Source organism: Narcine bancroftii, chromosome 10, assembly GCF_036971445.1.
Source record: "Narcine bancroftii isolate sNarBan1 chromosome 10, sNarBan1.hap1, whole genome shotgun sequence".
Classification (NCBI taxonomy): Eukaryota; Metazoa; Chordata; class Chondrichthyes; order Torpediniformes; family Narcinidae; genus Narcine; species Narcine bancroftii.
This window is the reverse complement of record NC_091478.1, coordinates 23,662,314-23,682,181: the sequence shown is the minus strand read 5'-3', so window position 1 is coordinate 23,682,181 and position 19,868 is coordinate 23,662,314. Positions and strand designations below refer to the sequence as shown.

General features: G+C 43.3%; 1 protein-coding gene across 5 annotated transcripts in view; it reads right to left on the bottom strand.

The window, feature by feature from the left end:
- Positions 1-16,671, bottom strand: part of LOC138744301 (mitoferrin-2-like) — a 50,470-nt gene extending 33,799 nt beyond the window's left edge. The window contains exon 1 of one of the 5 annotated variants that reach the window (XM_069900207.1): positions 16,648-16,671. Coding sequence is in view for 2 of the 5 variants with exons in the window: in XM_069900203.1 (XP_069756304.1) it covers positions 16,051-16,413 (363 nt within the window). In the remaining 3 variants the exon portion in view is untranslated. The other 4 variants (XM_069900203.1, XM_069900204.1, XM_069900205.1 and 1 more) reach the window with 4 other exon arrangements.
- Positions 16,672-19,868: the final 3,197 nt, after the last annotated feature.

The following is a 19,868-nucleotide window of genomic DNA, read 5'->3' as shown; positions in this document are numbered from 1 at the left end:
CTTTACAACCCTACATACCTCTTATGCCACTTTCAGGGAATTGTATATCTGTATTCCCATATCCCTCTGTCCTACAGCACTCCTCAGTGCCCCACCATTTACCATGCATGTCCATTCTTGGTCAGTCCTCCCAAAATGCAACACCTCACATTTGTCTGCATTAAATTCCATTTGCTATTTTTCAGCTGGTCCAGATCCCTCTGCAAAGTTTGAAAACCTTTTTCACTGTCCACATCTCCAATCTTAGTGCCATCTGCAAACTTGCTGATCCAATTTACCACATCGTCATTCAGATCACGGATGCAGATGACAAACAAAGGTCCCACCACCAATCCTTGAGGCACACCACTAGTCACAGGCCTCTAATCTGAGAAGCACTCATCCACCACGACTCACTCCCATCCAGCCATTGTCAAATCCAGTTCACTATTTCACCAAGAATGCCTAGTGTCTGAACTTTCCTGACTAACCTCTCATGCAGGACCTTGTCAAAGGCCTTACTAAAGTTCATGTAGACAACATCTTTACTTTGTCATCTTTCCCGGTAAATGCCTCAAAAAGCTAAGATTGAGGAAACACGACCTTCCACGCACTAAGCCATGTTGACTATCCCTAATCAGTTCATGGTAGTGGCAGATTAACTACCACCTGGGCCCCTCATCTGAGCTTTAATAATCCTCCCCCTGACCTTGCCCCCATGCCCCTCCCTTTGTTGAAAAGAATTAAAATGACATTACATTAAATATCTAGTATTAGGGATCTCCAAGGTGATAGATATCGACCCTTGGGGGTCAATGGGACTATCCAAGGGGTCATAAAATTCCAGGGGGTCAATAAACACCGGAGGAGGGGAAAAATATTCGATTGAAAATTTTGGAGTCAAAAGAATCTCATAGCCCACTATCCCTGCTCCCACCCAGGAGCCTTGTGTCCCCACTCCTGCCCAGGAGCCCCTCCCTTCTGGGCCCCTAGATTTAAGCCTATTCAACCTAATGGCAAATCCTCCACTGGCCCATGGCTATCTGGACAGTCTGTGGTCTTTCCATTAGAAAGTCCAGGATCCAGTTACAGAGAGGAGTGTTGAGTCCCAGCGAAGACATCTTCTCCACCAGACTCTGGGGAACGATCGTATTAAACACCAAGCTGAAACAGTAGCCTGGCATGAGGCATAGTTCTCCAGGTGGACCAGTATAGAGTGAAGCAAGGCTATAATATCATTTGTGGAATGATTTATTCTATAAGCAAATTGAAATGGGTCCAGCATATCTGGAAGGTGTGCTTTGATGTGTTCCCATCACCAGACGCTTGAAGCATTTCATGATGGTGGTGGTCAGTACCACAGAAAGCTAACAAACATCACAGGCTCCAATTCCCATTCATTAAATACATGTGAGGCGCTGCCTCAAAGCCAGCCAACATGATAAAAGACCCCCATCTCCCTAGTCACTTATTTTGCACTAGGTTAACTGTGAATATTTATTACATTTTTTAAATTTATTGCTTGTTTAATTCAATTAAGTACATTTTTACAGGTTTTTTAAAAAAATAAGTTAACAGCTACAGCAGAAACTTTGGTGCACATGTACATTTACACAATGCGCATAATTTACATTATTGGCCAATCTTCTCCTCATGCTATTTACATTATTCCCAATTCCATACATGATTATTTATGGGCGTCTTTTACACAGCACCTTATAGAAATCCTAGTATACTGCATCCAGCTGTTTCCCTCAACCCACTGTGCTCATTACATCTTCAAAGAACTCCAGTAAATTTGTCAAACACTACTGCTCTTCCTAAATGCATGCTGCATCAACCTTGTGGAACAATTTCACTTTAGCCACCTTTTTTGATTTATACAATTAATAACATTGGTTTTCTTTCTATTTTAACTACTGCATATTTCGGTGTACATCGACCCCCATTTTCAGCCCAATTTTAAGGCTTTTATGGTATATCCGGCATACAAATAAACCCCCATTTTTCGGGCTACCAAGCCTCCCAGGAACAACCCAATTCTTTTTTTTTAAAAAAACACCCCAATTGCAAGTAACAAAGCTGTAAACAAGTTTTTAAAATAACATATCAGCCTATCAGACAGCAACACGCCCCTGAGATGGAACGCCAACATTGTGTTCCAGAAGGAGCAGAAACCTCAGCCAACCAGGCAGGAACAGCAACCTCAGGATGTCAGGTAGGAGCAGATATGGTGGCGTCCAGCAGTGAGGTGTCAGGGAGCAGTGCCGAATTGACGTCAATCTAGTTTTTCTTTTCGGTGAATTTAAGGTCTCAAATATATATCCAGAGTACAAGTCAACCTCCCTTTAGAGAAATTTTTTAGGGTTTCCCAACTCAATTTGTACACTGAAACATACAGTAGTTTACTTCCTTGTTTAGTGGTTCTTTATCTCCTGATATTCCAGTTTCCACCATGCAAAAACTACAGAGAAAAACAAACCACAAGAAACTGCAACATGGTAGGGAGAGAATCTCATCCTGTTGCTCAGAAAATAAGAACACTTTAGCTATCCTTTTTTTTTTGAAACTTTATTTAAAGATTTTATCACTTGAGCTATCCTAACAAAACTCCTGGTCAAGTAGGATCAGAGAAACAATTAAGATCAGGAGTTACAAGGGAAAGATTAAACAGACTAGGACTTTATTTCTTGGAGTGTAGAAGAATGAGGGGAGGTTTGATAGAGGGTTACAAAATTATGAGGGGTATAAACTGAGTAAATGCAAGTAAGCTCTTACCACTTAGATTAGGAGAGATAAATACAAGAGGACGTGGCTTTGAGGTGAAAGGAGAAATGTTTAGGGGGAACATTAGAGGGAACTTCTTCACTCAGAGAGGTGGGAGTGTGGATGTGGTACATACAGACTCACTTAAATTTTAAGAATAAATTAGATACATGGATGGGGAGGTCGAGAGGATTGTGGAATGGGTGTTGGTCAGTGGGACTAGTGGAATGATGTTTCGGCACAGCTTAGAAGGACCAAATGGTCTGTTTGTGCCGTCATGTTCTATGGGTTTATGCAAGGAAGATTTCAAATCAAGCTTCCATGAAAACTACAAGACTTAAAACAGGAGTGTTTTAATTTGCAAAGGGGTAAAGAGAATAGGGGAAGCATCTGAGTGGAGGAGAGACCAAGAGAAAGTGAATGAGTTTAGTGTCAAGTGAAAATGTGAGGGTTTGATAACAGCATCCAAATTTATTGGATGGCTTAAACAAACTTCCACTTACTGTACGCTTCAGTACATTTGGCAAATTTGAAGGTGAAATAGAGGGATTACAGGAAAATGGGAAAATAAATACTTCATATAAATACTTGAGTTGTAGAACACAGCAGTTCATGAAATTTCAAAAGGAGAAAGCTGGCAACAGAGGGTCAAATAGTTATGTTTTTAAAAAAAACTTTTGCTAACATTTGGGCCCCCTGCTCCAAAATTGCCAATTGTCACACTTACCTTCCAAAATAGCCATTCACACGGAAACAACCAAAACTCCAATTGTCCATATAACAGTGCATGCTTAGACAGAATACAAGAAGTGCAGTAATTGATGAGGCTGGACTTGCAATACTGCTGCAGCAATATCCATTTCAATGTCTGATCTACATGGGATGTACAGCGCCACAGTAACAATGTCAAGTATGACGTTAACCACGCATCATCCTTTGTTCACGGAATGCCTGCAGGCATTCCAGTAAATTTACTAGAGATTGAGGAGGTAAAAAAAAAAAATCAGAATGGGAATGACTCCTTATTCTCATTCCACCCTTTTTACAAAGACTGTGTTCTAGGAAAATGGCAATAATGGCAAGGGGGGGGGGGGGGGGGAATCATCAACAAAACAAATATTGGAAAATGCTCAATATTCCAGGAAACAACCATAGAAATTGCAAACACATCCCAGTGAATCAGAAACACATCTTGCTGCCCATCCTACAAGTACAGTGGAACCCCATTATAACATAATAATTGGGGTCCAAAAAAGTCACATTGTAAAAAAGTGGGGTCACGTTAAATTGGGGTTTAAATAAATTGTAGTTAGTTGAATTAAAACAAATTAATTTTTAGTAAACACTACCCTGGCAGTCCCCGGCAAATGACATCATGCTATATCTAGATTTGCGTTAAATTGGAGTTCTATACTGTATCGCTTGAGCCTCCAAGCACCCCAGCATCCTGCTTTTACATACAACTAACCAGCTCTGTTACAAACTGGTAAGGCTGATTGAACTGAAATTATTGAATGCAGTACCAAGGGCTCAACCAGACTTTCCAGTTTCTGTCAGAACTAGCCATTTTTTTGTGTAATCAGAAATATTAGAGACATCTGGAAGTTGAATGACATTAGAGGAAGGTTTCTATTGAATCCTGTGTTTTTTGTTTTGGATTTTCTAATCTCTGCAGTTCTTCACTTTACAATTTCTGGCCCATTTTACCCAAGTGTCAACTTCTATACATACCAGAGGGAAACATGGGTCGTCTGCAATTTCAGGAATGCATTGTAATGCATCCAAGCAGAAAGATCAATTAAAAGAAAATTCTTAGACTGAAATCACACTTCTCTGTTGTAGTCATTAAGCACTTTTACACAGCCACTAAAAAGCAGAAAACTTTCGCTGGTAGTATAAAATGCCGAGATGAAATTTATTATTATGCAAATTCCATCCCGCAAGTTTTCACCAGGATCCCTACACATTTTTCAGAGCAGCTGCAGTCCAAATTGACCACAATCACCTTGCTCCTTGCCCTAGCAGGCAACAACACCCCCCCCCCCCCCACAACTCCAGACAGAGCAACAGGGGTGTTATACTACCAAGCCCAGAGTTCACCTAAGTGCCACACCAGCTTGCAGCGGCTCAATGCGGGAGCAATGAGCACTTTCCTTACCCATAATCTGTTACACAGCTGGATCCACTCTGCCAGAGCCAGGGATACTCAGAGAAGTTCCAGCTGCGTGGGGTATCATAGGTAAGGAAGACAGTCATTGATCCCGCGTTGTGCCAGCCACCGCCTGCTTCTCTCCCACTGGGTGTTGCAAGTCATCTTTCCACCGAATGCACTCCCACCTCAAACATCCAGCCTCCAAAAACATTGCAGCTTTGAAATCAACACATCTGCAGTGTAAACCTCCTGTCTGTGTGAACGGCCATTCCAAAGGCAAGTATGCTCATTTTCTTTTCGATATTTCTCCTTTACTTGTGTAAAAATGCCAACTAATGTGATATGGAACATGACGGATGAGGCTTTTCAATCACAAATGATTGTTTTGACAAAACTCTGGTTAGAACATGCTTTGAATATTGTGTTCTTGTCTGGTTGCCTCATTACATGAAGGATGTGGAAGCTATGGAGAGGACACAGAGGAGATTTACCAGGATGTCATCTGTATTGGAGAACGTGTCACACAAGATAAAGGAACAGAAGCAGGCCATTAGGCCCATTAAATCTGTTTCTGTGACTCTACACTAAGCTGAACTATGCTCACACCTAGATCCAATTTCCAGCCTTTTCCCCATATCCCTTGATACCCTTACTAATGAGCTACTTAGCCATTTCCTGTTTAAATACTCCCAGTGATCTGGCTTCCACTGCTTTGTGCGGCAGTGAGTTCCACAGATCCACGACCCTCTGACTAAAGTTCTTCCTCCATTGTTTTAATTGGATAACTTCTAATTTTAAGACTATGACCCTTTGTCCTCAATTCTCCCATCAAGGGAAACATTTTATCCACATTCACTGTCAAAACCTTTCAATATTCAAAATGTCTCTGAGATCTCCCCTCATTCTCCTATACTCCAACGAATACAACCCAAGGGGTGTTAAATGCTCCCCATACGCCAGTCCCTGCATTCCAGCAATCATCCTAGTAAATCTCTGCACCCTCTCTAACAACATCTTTTCTAAAATAGGGGGACCAAAACTGTACACAGTACTCTAAATGGAGTCACACCAGTGTCCCATAGAGTCTCATTAACATCTCTCTACTCTTATACACTATACTTCTTGAAATTAATGCTAGCATTCACCTTCACTACCCATCCTACCTGGGCATCAACTTTTAAGTTACGCTGCACAAGGACATCCAAGTCTTATTGGGCAAGGTTAGCAGAGCTGGGACTTCTCTCTTTGGAGAAGAGGATGAGAGGTGACTGAATAGAAATCTACAAGATTATGAGAGGCATAGATATGGACAGCCAGCACCTTTATCCTGGGGTGAGAGTAGCAAACACCAGAGGACATCTGTACAAGGCAAGGTGAGGAGAGGAATGTTTAGGGGGAGACAACAGAGCTATGATTTTTTAAAAAGATGCCTAGAACACATTGCCGGAATGGTGGTGGAGGCTAATACAATGGGGACATTTAAAAAAACTCCTAGAGAGGAACATGGATGCAAGAAAGAGGGTTATGGGTGAGATAGGGAAGGTTTAGTTTGTTGGGTAGGTTTATAGAGGTCAGTACAACATTGTGGGCCGAAGGGCTTGTAATGTGCTGTAATGTTTTATGTTCTAAAATGTGGAACTGCTTTAAGGTGAAAGGACATTCATCTGTTGATGCAAAGAAAACACAAGTGGGTGACAAGTCCTTTGAGAAAGTTGAAAATCAAATAACTGGGAGGTATAAAAGTGAAAATTATTCTAATGTTTTATTAAGTCTTCTATAGCAGACTTATTATCACATCTTTTGGGAAGAAAATCCAACCTCCAAACTGTAATGAAAATTACTAAGCTCTAATAATGTATCCTTGAACACAAGGCAATTACACAACAATCATTTTATTTTAAAGTCAATTGTTTATCAAACAAATTACAGTCCATGCAAAGTGTATGAGCAATCAAATGCAAACAGAAAGACTACTTTTCCAGCTGATTCACAGAAACATGCTCATCATGTCCATGTTAAAAAATCAGAAGGGTGCAAATTACTTGTTACTGAAATCCACCCACAGGGAAGACAACAGCAATGCACCAACCAACAGTAACCAAGACCTCTCCTTTAAGGCAAGTCTCATTCTCAAATGCTGCAGCACCAGGCCCAAAATGTTGATTATAGCTTTACCTCCTATGGAGGCTAAGCAACCTGTTAAGTTCTTCCAATAATTTTGTTATTACCTACACCATCATCCAGCATCTCCTGTAGCCATCTGTAGATCCAAGACAGGATGCTTCAGCCACCTCCAATCTCCAGTAGAAGAAAATTACATTTCACCCCAAAGTGGCTGAAAGGATAAAACTTTGAAGTCACTATACAGCTCATTGTTGCATCTCATTTGATTGGTCTCAATATTTCCACAATTATAAATATGTACAAAAGTTTACATGAAAAAAGATTAAGCAAAAAAAAGCTTTCTTTCTCAGACTCCCTTCAGACAAAGAAAAGGGACAGGCCATTTGGCCCAAGTTAGTTCAACCATTTACATGCTCCTATTAATACTTTTTAATTTCCCGCCATATTCTTATCGACTCAGTTCACAATTTTTCCAATCGTGTGGTAATGGATTAACAGTGAGAATATACAAAATATATATTAACCCTTTGGACTTCGTGTCCCGGTTTTCAGGGATTACCAACAAGTAAATATACAGTGTCCAAGCTTTCTATGTCTGGTTTCATAACCAAACACTGGTGGTTATAACCAACATACTGGTGTTAGTACTGTAGTTAACCCATGGGCCCAGTCCAAAGCATACATTATGAAAGGTTGAAAATGACCACCGAGTCCAAAGGGTTAAAGATTGAACCCAAGTGTCTCATGTTGAAGTAGCATCTCTTAGTATCTGGAACACTGGTATTTTTGAAGCTTTTAATCCATTGTCCTACAAGTATCAGGCTAAGTCAGGCTTACACATGTTACATCCTGCCCACCACAACTGATTGAACACAATCAAAACTTTGCTGAAGAGTTTGACCATGAAAAAGGCAAGAAAACAAAAAATTCTCAATCTACTGGAGGGCAATGATGGGTGAACCTTCTCTGGTGCTTTTGAAATGCCAAACACAGATTGCTCAGAGCCAAAGGACATGGGAAATTGAGTACTGCTGCTCAGTATATCGAGAACATGGCCAGATACAAGTAAAAATTGAATAAAATGCTGGTCTTTCGGCATCCATAAAAGACAAATATTATTGCCTGCGCTACGGGCCTGATCCCTTCAAGAAATAAACAGAATGATCCAAAAGCAGGAAATCTCAGAATTCAGACAATGCTGGCTGGGGGAAGAATCCAGAGTAACAAAAGTTAACTGGATATGATAAGGGGAGAGGTGAAAATTGATCATGTCTATTCAAAAGGAGACAGGGAAGGGAGAGAGAGCAGGGGAAGGCAACAGGGAAGAAGTGTGGGAATTTAATGAAAGCTAGAGAAGTCAATATTAATGCCATCTAGTTGGCAGGTACCCAGAAAGAAGATTAGGTGTTTTTTCTCCAATTTTCAGGTGGTCTCCATTTGGGAGTGCACAAGGCCATGGAATGGGTTAAGGAACTGAAATAGGTGACCGCTGTGAGAGCCACGCCATTGCAGTAGAGTCAAAGTGCTGAACAGCAATCTTCCAGTCTGCACCCAGACTCTCTGATGTAGAGGAGACCACAATGGGAGCACTGCATGCAATAGATGACCCCTGCAGATTCAGAGGTGAAACTTTACTTCACTTGGAAAAAAAACTGTTTGGTGCCCTGAATGGTGGTGAGGAGAAAGCTGTGGGCGCAAGTGGAGCATCTCTTGAGGTCAATGGGATAGGTGCCAAGGGGACAATTGGTGGGGAGGGAGGAGTGAATAAGTGAGACATGGAGGGAGCAATCCCTGCAGAAGGTGGAGAGGGGAATGTGTCTAGTGGTGGGACCACATAGCAGGAGATGGACATGACAGGAGTAAGATGTGCTGGATGCAGAGCCTGGTGGGTTGGTAAGTAAAGGCAAGAAGAATCCTGACCAGCTGAGTTCCTCCAGCATTTCAGTTTGGTTTTTTTTAACTACAATCATCTGCAAGCTTTTGTGTTTCACTCATGGCCAGATGCAAGATCTTGGAACGAACAACTGAAGGTTGTATTGATGCAGTAAATTTCATTATCAATGTTTACATGCAAGGCGGATCCCAAAACAAAAATATTTTTCTTTTTGAATGAATCCATGCAGTGGGGCAAGATCTTAGAGGTCTCCCTTCTACATGATTAACACAATCTCTGTTGTTTTTAATGTTTCACCAAAGGAATAAAAGCTTGGATTAAAGCAGAGGTTCTCAACCTTTTTCTTTCCACTCTCATACCAGAGCATCTATGCCATAGGTGCTCTGACTAGTAAGGTGATATGTGTGGAAAGAAAAAGGATGAGAACCACTGGTTTATAGTCTCCAAAATGTAGACACAAGGAACTTTCAGGTGGCCAAAATCCCCCATATATAGCCCCATATTATGCCCATATGCGGCTGTCGGGAGGCCACTTGAAAGCACAGGAGGCATATGCGAGGTGAACTTTGTAACCCTCCTCTGGGAGAGATAATCAACGGAGCACTGAGTTCCCCCCAGCACCTGAATGCAACCACCTGAAAGCGGCTGCTAAGGGGATGACAATCAGCCGGCAAGCAGCTGACAGCCCCCCTCCCAGCTGCCCCTGGGACATCCTGGGTCAGCCAGCACAGGCTGTCCCCATACTAATCCCACTTCCCCACAGCCCTGTATCAGTCCCCACCCTGTGGGGCGGCCGGCGCGGGCTGTCAGTGTGGGGAGAGATTGGGAAACTGACAGCCCACGCCAGCTGTCCCAGCTCTGGCAGCCAACCATCCCAACCCTGACAGCCCAAAGGGACAGGAGCCCGAATGCGCTCTGAGGCGCCTCCCATGAAGCTGTCCCTTTCAGATGGCCAGCACTGCGCTTTCAGCATTGCCACCTGAACAACCATTCCACAGGTCTGAATCCGCTTCAGCAGGCGCATTCTTGGCAGAGAATGCACCTGAAGAAGCCTATACAAACAATATACAAATCAAATGACAATGACTGCATTGTGCCATTCCCTCCACACATGCTATTTAGTTAGTCTATATAAAGTATAGACTTTATATCCATAATCCAATTGTACCATTGCTGTCTGCACAGATTAGTTATTTAGCTGCTGTAAAACCAAAGAACTTCAGACGATAAAGTAGAAGAGAACGAGATATCCATTTTAGACAAAACTTTGCTTCCTTGTCCCAAACATCTTTCAGTCCATGGTCCAGACATTTTACATCATTGTCCTTGTTTATAGTTTGTTATTGTGCAGTAAAAGTGCCCACAGTAAATTAAACAAATGAAACGGATGGTTTCCCCAGTAATAATAAGTTCATGCAAGCTAATTACCCTACACTGAACAAGATGTTATTCAAGGCATCAGACAACACCCTTGGCTATTAGAAAACTGCAAGTCATGATGAGTCTTCTGACCAAGTCACCACGTCAGTTGATCATTACTTCTATGTTAGAGACAGAGTACATGTTTTTCTAAAAAAGACAAATCCCCCACCAGGAGACTAAAGTGAGATTTCGCCCAATATAGAAAGAAAGAAAAACTGTCACTACACAATTGCCTACAGCAGACTCTGGCTAAGAACACCTTAAATATCTTTCCATCCATTTTACCCCTTACCTTTAAAGTGTAGTATTAGTATCAATTCCAGAAGACTTCTATTCATTGCTCCTCAAACAGAAGATCTCCCCCAAAAGTTAAATAAATGGGACCCAACATTATCAGATAGATGTTTTCGCTGTAAGGTGGAAATGGGAACAACAGTACATGCAATTTGGGCATGTGAGAAAGTGAAAAAGTTTTGGGAAGATCTAAATCAGGTATTAAATAAAATCACAAAAAGCAACATACCAAAAAATCCAGAGATCTTTCTTCCAAGTAATATAAGAAGTTAAGAATTAGACCTCAAACTGGATGAAGCACAAAAAAGATTTATTATGATAGCCTTAGCTGTAGCAAAAAAAATGTATAATGTCAACTTGGAAATCAGAAGAGAGCCTGAGAGTAGTACAGCAATGGTACATGGAAATGAATAAATGTATTCCATTTGGAAAAAATAACATATAATTTAAAAAATAACGTCACAGTATTCGAACAAATTTGGGAACCGTACATGGAACACAACAGAGAGGGCCTACCGCAGTTCTCCACCCCCTAAAATGATAGAATGAGAAGATGACAAAATGACCTGATCCAGTGCGTAAAAGTATATAATACAATAAAACCATCACACGTGACTCAATTTTCTTGTTTATTTTCATTGAGTGATGACATTGTTTAATGGTTTTATTGTATTCTATATGTTAAAGTTTTAATGTGTTTGGAGGGGGGTGGGAAGGAAGGGGGGGAAAAAGGGGACACCACTGTGTATATTCAAGAGGGAAATGTTTGTGTGTATTTGATTGATAGGGTTCATAGCGTGAAAAATCTTTTAAAAATTAAAAAAACACAAGATCTCAAAGCACTTCACAGCTATTGAAGTACTCTTCAATTAGGCATTATTGTAACTTGGGTAACTCCGAAATCAATTTTAATTGTTACAAAAAATAAACATTTTACAAATGTTGGGTAATCAATATGGGCCTGGTCACTGGATTTCATTTCTAATTAGCATGTTTGTGTACATCCGAAATTCAAAATTCAGTACAAACTAATTATAGTCCAGCAATCAATAACTATCATGCACATTTGTTCAAAAGTTGTATTTTTGCAACTGGATTGTACTACCCATTCCCAACTTGTAACCCTGCTATCTTTTAAACACTTGTTGATTCACTTTATTCACTGCAGAAGACTCTTTTTCTGCACAATATAGTAGAGTTTCCTTCAGTTAGTTGACTGGCTAACACGTGCTCCCTTGCTCCTCAATTAGTGGGAACAGTAATTTTGTGGCATTAACTTGGTATGGATAATGTCAATTTTAAAAACGAATAGGCCATGAGATTTCTTGAACAGTTTCTTCCAGCATGGAACTGTTTCCATGGCTGCCCCTTTTAAATACCACAGAAAGCAGGGTATTCAACTCATTCACTGCACCCCACCGCCCAATTTCCTCTCTCAAATGGGAGAATGTTGTTGGATAATTAAAATCAATGCCATTTCTCTCACAGGATTGTTTTTTTCTTTAAATTCATTCTTTCTGGACATACTTGGTCAAAATGATTTTCTGAAGTCTTTTTGGATCAGGTACAACACAGATTTGCATTGCTGCTTTAAACAGATGAGCATTACTATAATTACAAGGAGAAAGGCAGACAGAATTAGACCAAATTCTGCCTTCAATGCATTTCATTTGAAGGGGCTGAATTAAGATTCTGAATGCCCTGGAAATCCTTGATGACTTAAATGATTTAGATCTATCCAAAGCTAATTTGCTTGTTATATAGTCATGTGTTGAAGTGCAAGAGCACATAATAAATAGGTCTCCCTTAACTGCCTTGCACAAATAGACTAGAAAATTTGTGTATAAAAACAAAGTTCATAAAAGTCCCAACATCCATCTTGAATTCAGTCTGGGCTTCAAAAAGTTGGTCACTGACCAGAATTAACTGGAATATTCCATAAATGCCTCTATCGAGGCACAGCACCAAATGAAAGATCTTGAATTGCAAGATCACCCCACAGCCAACCTAGTTTGAGCATAATAGGCACAAGGACAAAATGTACTATCTTGTCACATCAGTTAACAGAAACAAAGCTATCTATATTCATACCTGAAACTTATCTTGTGCAACTCAAAGTACAAGTATTAATGTTAGCTATTAAAACAGATGCACATCACCAACAATCTACTTTAGCAGGATTATCCTCAACAAAATGGAGGCTAATGTCCATTTTCACAGTCAAGGCCTTCATAAAAGCTTCGAGAAGCAATACATTGTCAAAACAATATTTAAAATTGATGTACATTGCTACAAAAAGGGACATCCCACTATCAAATGTCTGAGGTGTCTGAGTAGATTTGCTAAGTCACTAGGCCCTTTCAAACTGCTCTCCAAAATGGGGTTAACTGGGCAATTTGCCTGGTTAGCGCCCCACTCACACAGCAGGTTGAAAGGGTCCGACCTGCTTAGGGTCATCCCAATTCAACCAGGTCCCTGCCCGACCTCGGAGGTAGTCAGGGAACTCAGTAATATTCACCTAAGTCATGTCCTCCTGCAATTTGAGACAGAAAATGGCCGACCCGGTTGTTCTGGGGACGTCAGTGCTTATGTGCTGGCGTCAGGGAAAACCTAGTGAAGTGCCAGCCACGATCGGGAAGGGACGAAGTCGGCTGCCGCAGGGAAGGGGAAGCGCGATTGACAGTGGGAAGGAGATTAACAGCTGGTGGGGGGGAAAGACTAGTTTGCATGACGCATCACTTACCTTGTCATTGCGGGGGCAGGATCCCCCTTAAAGGTGTGGGAGGCACTTTTGACCCACTAATCACACCTGGGTCCCAGGAGGGCAATCGGGTGCCAGAGTTTAAAACTCTGAAAACTCTCCAGCCTCTACAGGTATTCTGGCTGGTTGCCTGATATCGAGGCACCAACTCTAAGGACAAGGATAAGGATAAACTCCAGAGGGTTGTTGACTCGACCTGCAACATTACAGGCACTGGACTTCACTCCATCAAGGACATTTACACTAGGCGGTGTCTTTAAAAAAAACAGCCTCTAACGTCAAAGACACCCCCCCCCCCCCCAAACACTCAGGCCATGCTCCCTTCACTTGGGAGCATTGGGAAAAAGGTACAGGAACCTAAAGACAAGCACTCAGCGGCACAAGGACAATTTCTTCCCCACTGCCATCAGATTCCTGAATAATCAATGGACCAAAAACACTCTTACTTTTCGTGTGATATTTTAATTTTTTTTTAAATATAATGTCATAAGATGGTTATAATATGAATATTTTCACTGTGATGCTGCCACAAAACACCAAATCTCATGATTTGTTCATAACAATAAATTCTGATTCTGAATCCAATTCAGGTCTGTACAAATTAAATAAGCCAAGGCAGTCTCTTTTCTACAAATAACAAGTTGAATTGTAAACCAATGGCAAACATATCCCATCCCGAAAACTGGTTCACCCATGCTGCTAGTAAAAACACAGTGCTGGAGAAACTCAGCAGGTCAAATAGTGCATTTTAGAGCCAATATAGATACATGTCCAACATTTTGAGCTTGAGCCCTTTACCAAGATAATTGATTGCAAATACAATAGATACCTTGATGAAGGGCTTAAGCTTAAAATGTTGGTTATGTATCTTTCTTTGCTCTATAAATTACACTGTTTGACCTGCTAAGTTCTTCAACCACAGTGCCTGCACTTTCGGGTTTTACTTCCCATGCACGCTGCTATCTGCTTTGCCCCTAAAAATAGGGACAATTTAATGGTAAGCTTCTGCATAAGCACAAATTCTGTTCCTGCAAGGTGAACAACAAAATTCAAGTAATCCTTTTCAAAATAACTACCTATGAAAACTACTTTAAACCTTGTTGAATGCATGCATTGAAATTTTAACTTGCAATAATCTTTATGGCAAAAATCACGCTGAGGAAATTTGCACCCACCCCTGGGACTAGAGTCCCAATACAGTGGCTATCTGCTATTATTTTAGCTCTACACACACACACAAAGAAACTCAGCTGCATGTTAACTTATGCCTTCTAGATGCAATTTTCTCTTCTATAAAATACAATTTGCTGAAGAATCTGATCTTTAGTCTAATTTTCAAAAATTATCTGGTGTTAGCTTCAGTTTCCACCCCCCCCCCACTACAAACATGAATTTGTGTTCCGATAGCTTCCAAAACATTTGCCTCACCTTTTCTAACAAAATTCTCTAAAAACAGTAATAGGTGAAATACATCCTGAAGTACAAATTAGTAACATTCGTGGACTAAGAGGCTGCAACAGCTGTCAGACCTGATGGCTGAGATGACCTCTTCCTACTGTAAAAGAGCCAGAAACAACCATTGTTTCCAAGAATTGCAAATACAACAACTAATGAGCTAATGCCAGTACAAAGTGCAAGCACTTGGCTGCAAATTAACCAAAAATACTTCTGGGAGGATTTAACATTTTCCCACTACTCAGACTAATATCAATTTTAAATTATTTAATTTGGGGTGTGCGAGTTTACCCCTCAACTTTTAGCCATCTAATGAAATACTGTCAAAATATTCATTCTGGAACTCTTTTTCCTTCTCGAAAAAGATATTCCCAACTGCAACTATTAGTTCTATTCTCTGATCCAGAGAATCAAATGCGAAACACACATGAGGAACAGTACAAGTGCCAGGACGCTGAAATTCTGACTTCCACAAAGTAAACCAAGCTTTCTTTCCTCCCCCCCCCCCCCCCAACCTTTGCAATTTAAGAGGTGAAGCGCACAAACATGCGTGGATCTCGAGGTAGTAAAACACGAAAGTCTGCAGTCACAGTGGATGAAGTAAAAACACAATGCTGGAGAAACTCAGCAGGTACTTTATGGAGCAAGGATAAAGATGCTTCGGGCTTGAACCCTTCAAGGTAGCTCTTCCAGCCTTTGACGAAAGGCTCAAGCCGTTCTGCATCTTTTACCTTTGCTTTTTTTTTGCCTATTCCTTGAAGGGCTCAGGCCCGAAATGTCAGCAATACATTGATCGCCCATGGACGCTGAAAGACCGGTTAAGCTCGTCCAGCATTTCGGGGCGCTTTTATAATGATTTGATCTGCTGAGTTTCTCCAGTATGGTGGCTTCACTTGATATTGCTGCAAAGACTAGGCCAGCCACCGAAAATTCCTCTCGTCTATCGGGCACAACTTTTTTTTTGGTGGTGGTGGGGGGGGGGGGGAGGCAGATTTTGACACTCGAGCCTCACACCCATCCCAACTCGAGAAAGAGCAGAGCATTGCAATCCTAAAACTCCTGGGAAAGAGGAAACTTGCTCAGCATTCGTGCAACTCTGGATGCGAGCATTTCCAAAGGCTTGGGCTGTCAGACGGTGAATTTGCCAGTGCTCGGTTCTCTCGCTCTCTCTCCCCCACCCCCCCCCCCCCTTCTCGTCGATACCTTGACGCAGTCGATGGGGTACATCACGCAATGCTCCAGGACCCCGGCCACGGCTCCGGCGATCATGTGTGTGGAGGTGGAAGCGGTCTCGGGGAGGCTCTCGTATTCTGGCTCGCTGCTGCTGTTGTTCTCATCCGAGAAATTGTCCATAATACACAACAAGCGGCTGGCTGGGTTCGGCGGGCTCACCAAGATGTCGAATAAAGGAGGCGGCGTGGCGCCGGCCGCCGGCGGTGACTTGCGGGCGAGGGCCACCGAGCCACCCGCGGTACCCTTCCCGCTGCTGGCACTGCCGCTCCCGCTGCTGATCGCTTCGGCCCGCTCCGGTACTTTGATCCTCACCCCTTCATGTTCAAATTCCATCGGGGAAAAACTTGGCGGCGAAGCCTGGGCTCTCTGCTCCTTTCCTCTCCTCCCCCCTCCTTCCCTGGTATTTGCACACCTTCCCCGCACTAATTTCGTTCACGTTCAGCTCCGTTCGACGCCCCGGCCTTTTATAAAGAGCCCCCCACACCTCCTGGCCCCGCCATCCTCCTCCTGGCCTTAACTTGCGGCGGGCAGGGGGGGGCAAAATGAGGGCCGCTCGCCGTGACGTACCTCAATTTCCCAACCCTTCCGCCGGCCGAGGGCGGGAACACCGTCAAAGACCCGCCCCCCACGCTTCAACCGGCGTGGATTGCTCCGTCGTTATAATTGACGTGGTCGTTTTTTTACACGCCCTCTCCTACGATTGGCTGAACACCCCGTCCATCAATGCAGGCCCCCTTCTCTCCGGTGCGCTTGCACGCCTTCGAGGGCCATGTTTTGACGTTCAACCGAACTTGATGGCCCTGATGTCCCGCCCCCCTCTCCGATTATAATTGGTCGCCCCTCCGTGGTGGTCCCGCCTCCTCTTTGGCTTCGCGCTCTGGTTGATTGCTTGCTGCGTCATTCAAGGTTGGGTTGCGAGAGAGCGAGGCATGGTCGGCCGTGAATGTTCACGAGGAAGGTATTCCTATCAGTGGCGGCGGGAAGCCCTGTCACGTGCTGCAATGGACCTGCTGCTGGAAGAACCGTGAACATTGCCAGCAAGGACAGAGACAGAAAGGTTATGTATTCCACTTCCCTTAAAGTGCAATCACACATAGAAGTGGTGCAATTCATTCGAAACATACTAGTATGTGCAACACTTTGCAATGACGTGGGAACAATGAGCTCACGTTTAAAGTAGATTTCATTTCACGCTTTCAAAAAAAAAACCTCCCAATTGCATCAGGCCAATTCCGTAATCACTTCAGGATGTCGAAATCAGGGAAATGTTGGAATGTTAACAGTAATATCATTTTTTTCCCGGAAAATTAATATCACAGTTTCAGGGAAAGGCTAAACAGGTTAGGACTTTTTTTTTAGTAAACACACCGAAATGCTGGGAGAACCCTGCTGGTCTGAGCATCTAAAGAAGACAAAGATATATCGCTGGCCTTTTGGGCCTGAGCCCTTCTTCAAGGAAAAACCAGAAAATGCAGAAGTATATATCAGAAAGTCTCAGAAGTCAGGCAAGGGGGGAGGAATCCAGACCAACCAAAGGTTGTAGTGTAGATGTGATGAGGGTCCAGGTGAGAATTTATCAGGTCTGTGTGAAAGGAGAGATGATGGGGGGGGGAGGGTAATGAAAGCCAGAAAAGCTGATGTTAATGCCATCCGGTTAGAGGAAATTAACGGGTGGTCTCAGCCTAGCAGTGCATGAGACCATGGACAGACATGTCGGCAAGGGAATGGAATTGAGAATTGAAATGGGTGGTCACTGGGAGAGCCACACTGTTGGGGCGGAAGGAGCTGAGGTGCTCAACAAGGCGATCTCTTCACACAGAAATGATAAATTCTCACATTGTCCCTTATCATATCCTTTTGTTGGTCTGGACTCCTCCCCCGTTGTTTGAATTCTGAGACATTCTGATATATCCCGCTTCTGCCTTTTCTGATTTTTTGCCCAGTTACCTGAACTCCATTTTGTCTCCCCAGTCCAATCCCTTCCCAGCTACCTGCGTGATTCTTCAATTCAACAACTATCAGTTCCCTGAACTTGAAGTTCAGTCTGACTGCCAGTTATGGACGAGCTCACCTTCTTGGCCGTTTATGTCGAGGAGACAGAGACCTGCATGGACGTCAAACACACATTTGGAATCTGAACTAGCAAATGCCAAGTGAAGGTTAAGTTGAGAGATAAAATCAAAAGGGCTTTCATCCATCCCCATCCCACATTAGTATTTGCCATGGGTACTTGGTCTATGCTGTGGACAGCCCAGGGTGTGCAAGAACCTCAACAAACCTGGACAGTGGTGGTCCAGTGCAGTTCAGTTCTCTGCAAGTACTGTAAGCAGGAAGGCCACCAGACCAAGGACAAAGAGCAAGTGCTGCAACTTGTGTGGGGAAGGAGGCCACCTCTACAGTGCCTGCCCAAAACAGGTAGCACTAACTGCGACAGAGACCCTCGTAGAGACCGGGACCAGGGGGAGTGAGAAGATCTAAGGACATCCACCTCCAAACCTCAATTTAATGGAGGAGAGAGCTGTGGAGGAAAAATGACAGATGATGAAAAAGAGAAATGAACCCAAAATGCCCTATGGAAGAAATGAGCAAATGACACTGCAAGCAGGTGAAAGAAGAGGGTCGTAGCGCAAACAGAAGCCAGAACCTTTTGTTGTCTGAGGTTGGAGCCAGCATGAGCACTAGAAGCACCAAGTCGGAGGTGAAAGGAAGAAGGACAATGGTTACAAGAAAGCCCAACCGTGGAATATACAGCACCCAGTGACCCCACCCACCCAGCTCTGGGAGACCAGGTACAGTGTATAAGCCATTGACCCCCACCTCACTCCAGCTCCAGGAGCCAGTGTAGAAGCTTTTGCTCCCTTCCTCCAGCTCCAGGAGACCGGGAGCAGTGTAGAGATGATTGTCCCACGCTCCAGGAAACCGGGAGCAGTGCAGAGGTGGTCATCTTCCCAACTTCAGGATAAGCAGAATACAAGACATCCACAAGGCCACATCTCCCCCAGCCCCCAGCAACACCACTAGCTTTGCCCGAGGAGACCTCACTCCCAGAGGAAGATCACCCCCTGCTCTTGAGTCCAAAATCAGTGCTGCAGTTCACCAAAGCATGTGGGCTCAGGCTGATTGACACTGGAAAGGATTGCAGACTGTTGACAATAAACAACAATGGAGAATAAAATAATAACCCTCGACATGCACAGTGTCAAATGCACTATGCTATGTGTAAACGGCTTGCAATACCAGGCCAAAGTCGAGGCAGATATGACTTTCATATAGGAGTGTGAGCTACCACACATCAGGAACTATAGGAGGTGGTTGCAATCGGTTGTATGGTTGGGGGAGCACGATTGTCACACCTCTGTTCTGGGTATCTTCCTGTGGCAAGGCAACTTTGTAATCGTCGCGGTTAAGGAGGTGGTTGGGGGCGTCCCCTCATGATGGATCTGAAGTGCAGCTACACCCCACTCCAACTGATCAACGTGTATGCCTCGCCCATGTGGAGTGAGAGGCTGGCTGTCTTCCAGCAGCTCCCACCAGTCCAGCCTAGTTTTTATGGCCGGTGACTTCAACTTCATCATCGATGCAGCTGGACGATTTGGTGGGGCCAACAGCAGATTGGGCAGCTCTTCCAGACTCCTGATGGCAATAGTAAAGGACGCACAGCTGTGCAATGCTTCCAGCAACCTTGCAGGTGGAGCAGAACCGCAGCCCACCTGGTCGAGATCAGACGGCTCAACCTGGTCCAGGTTACACTTCGTCTTCTAATGAAGACTGTCTCGGTCAGAACCACC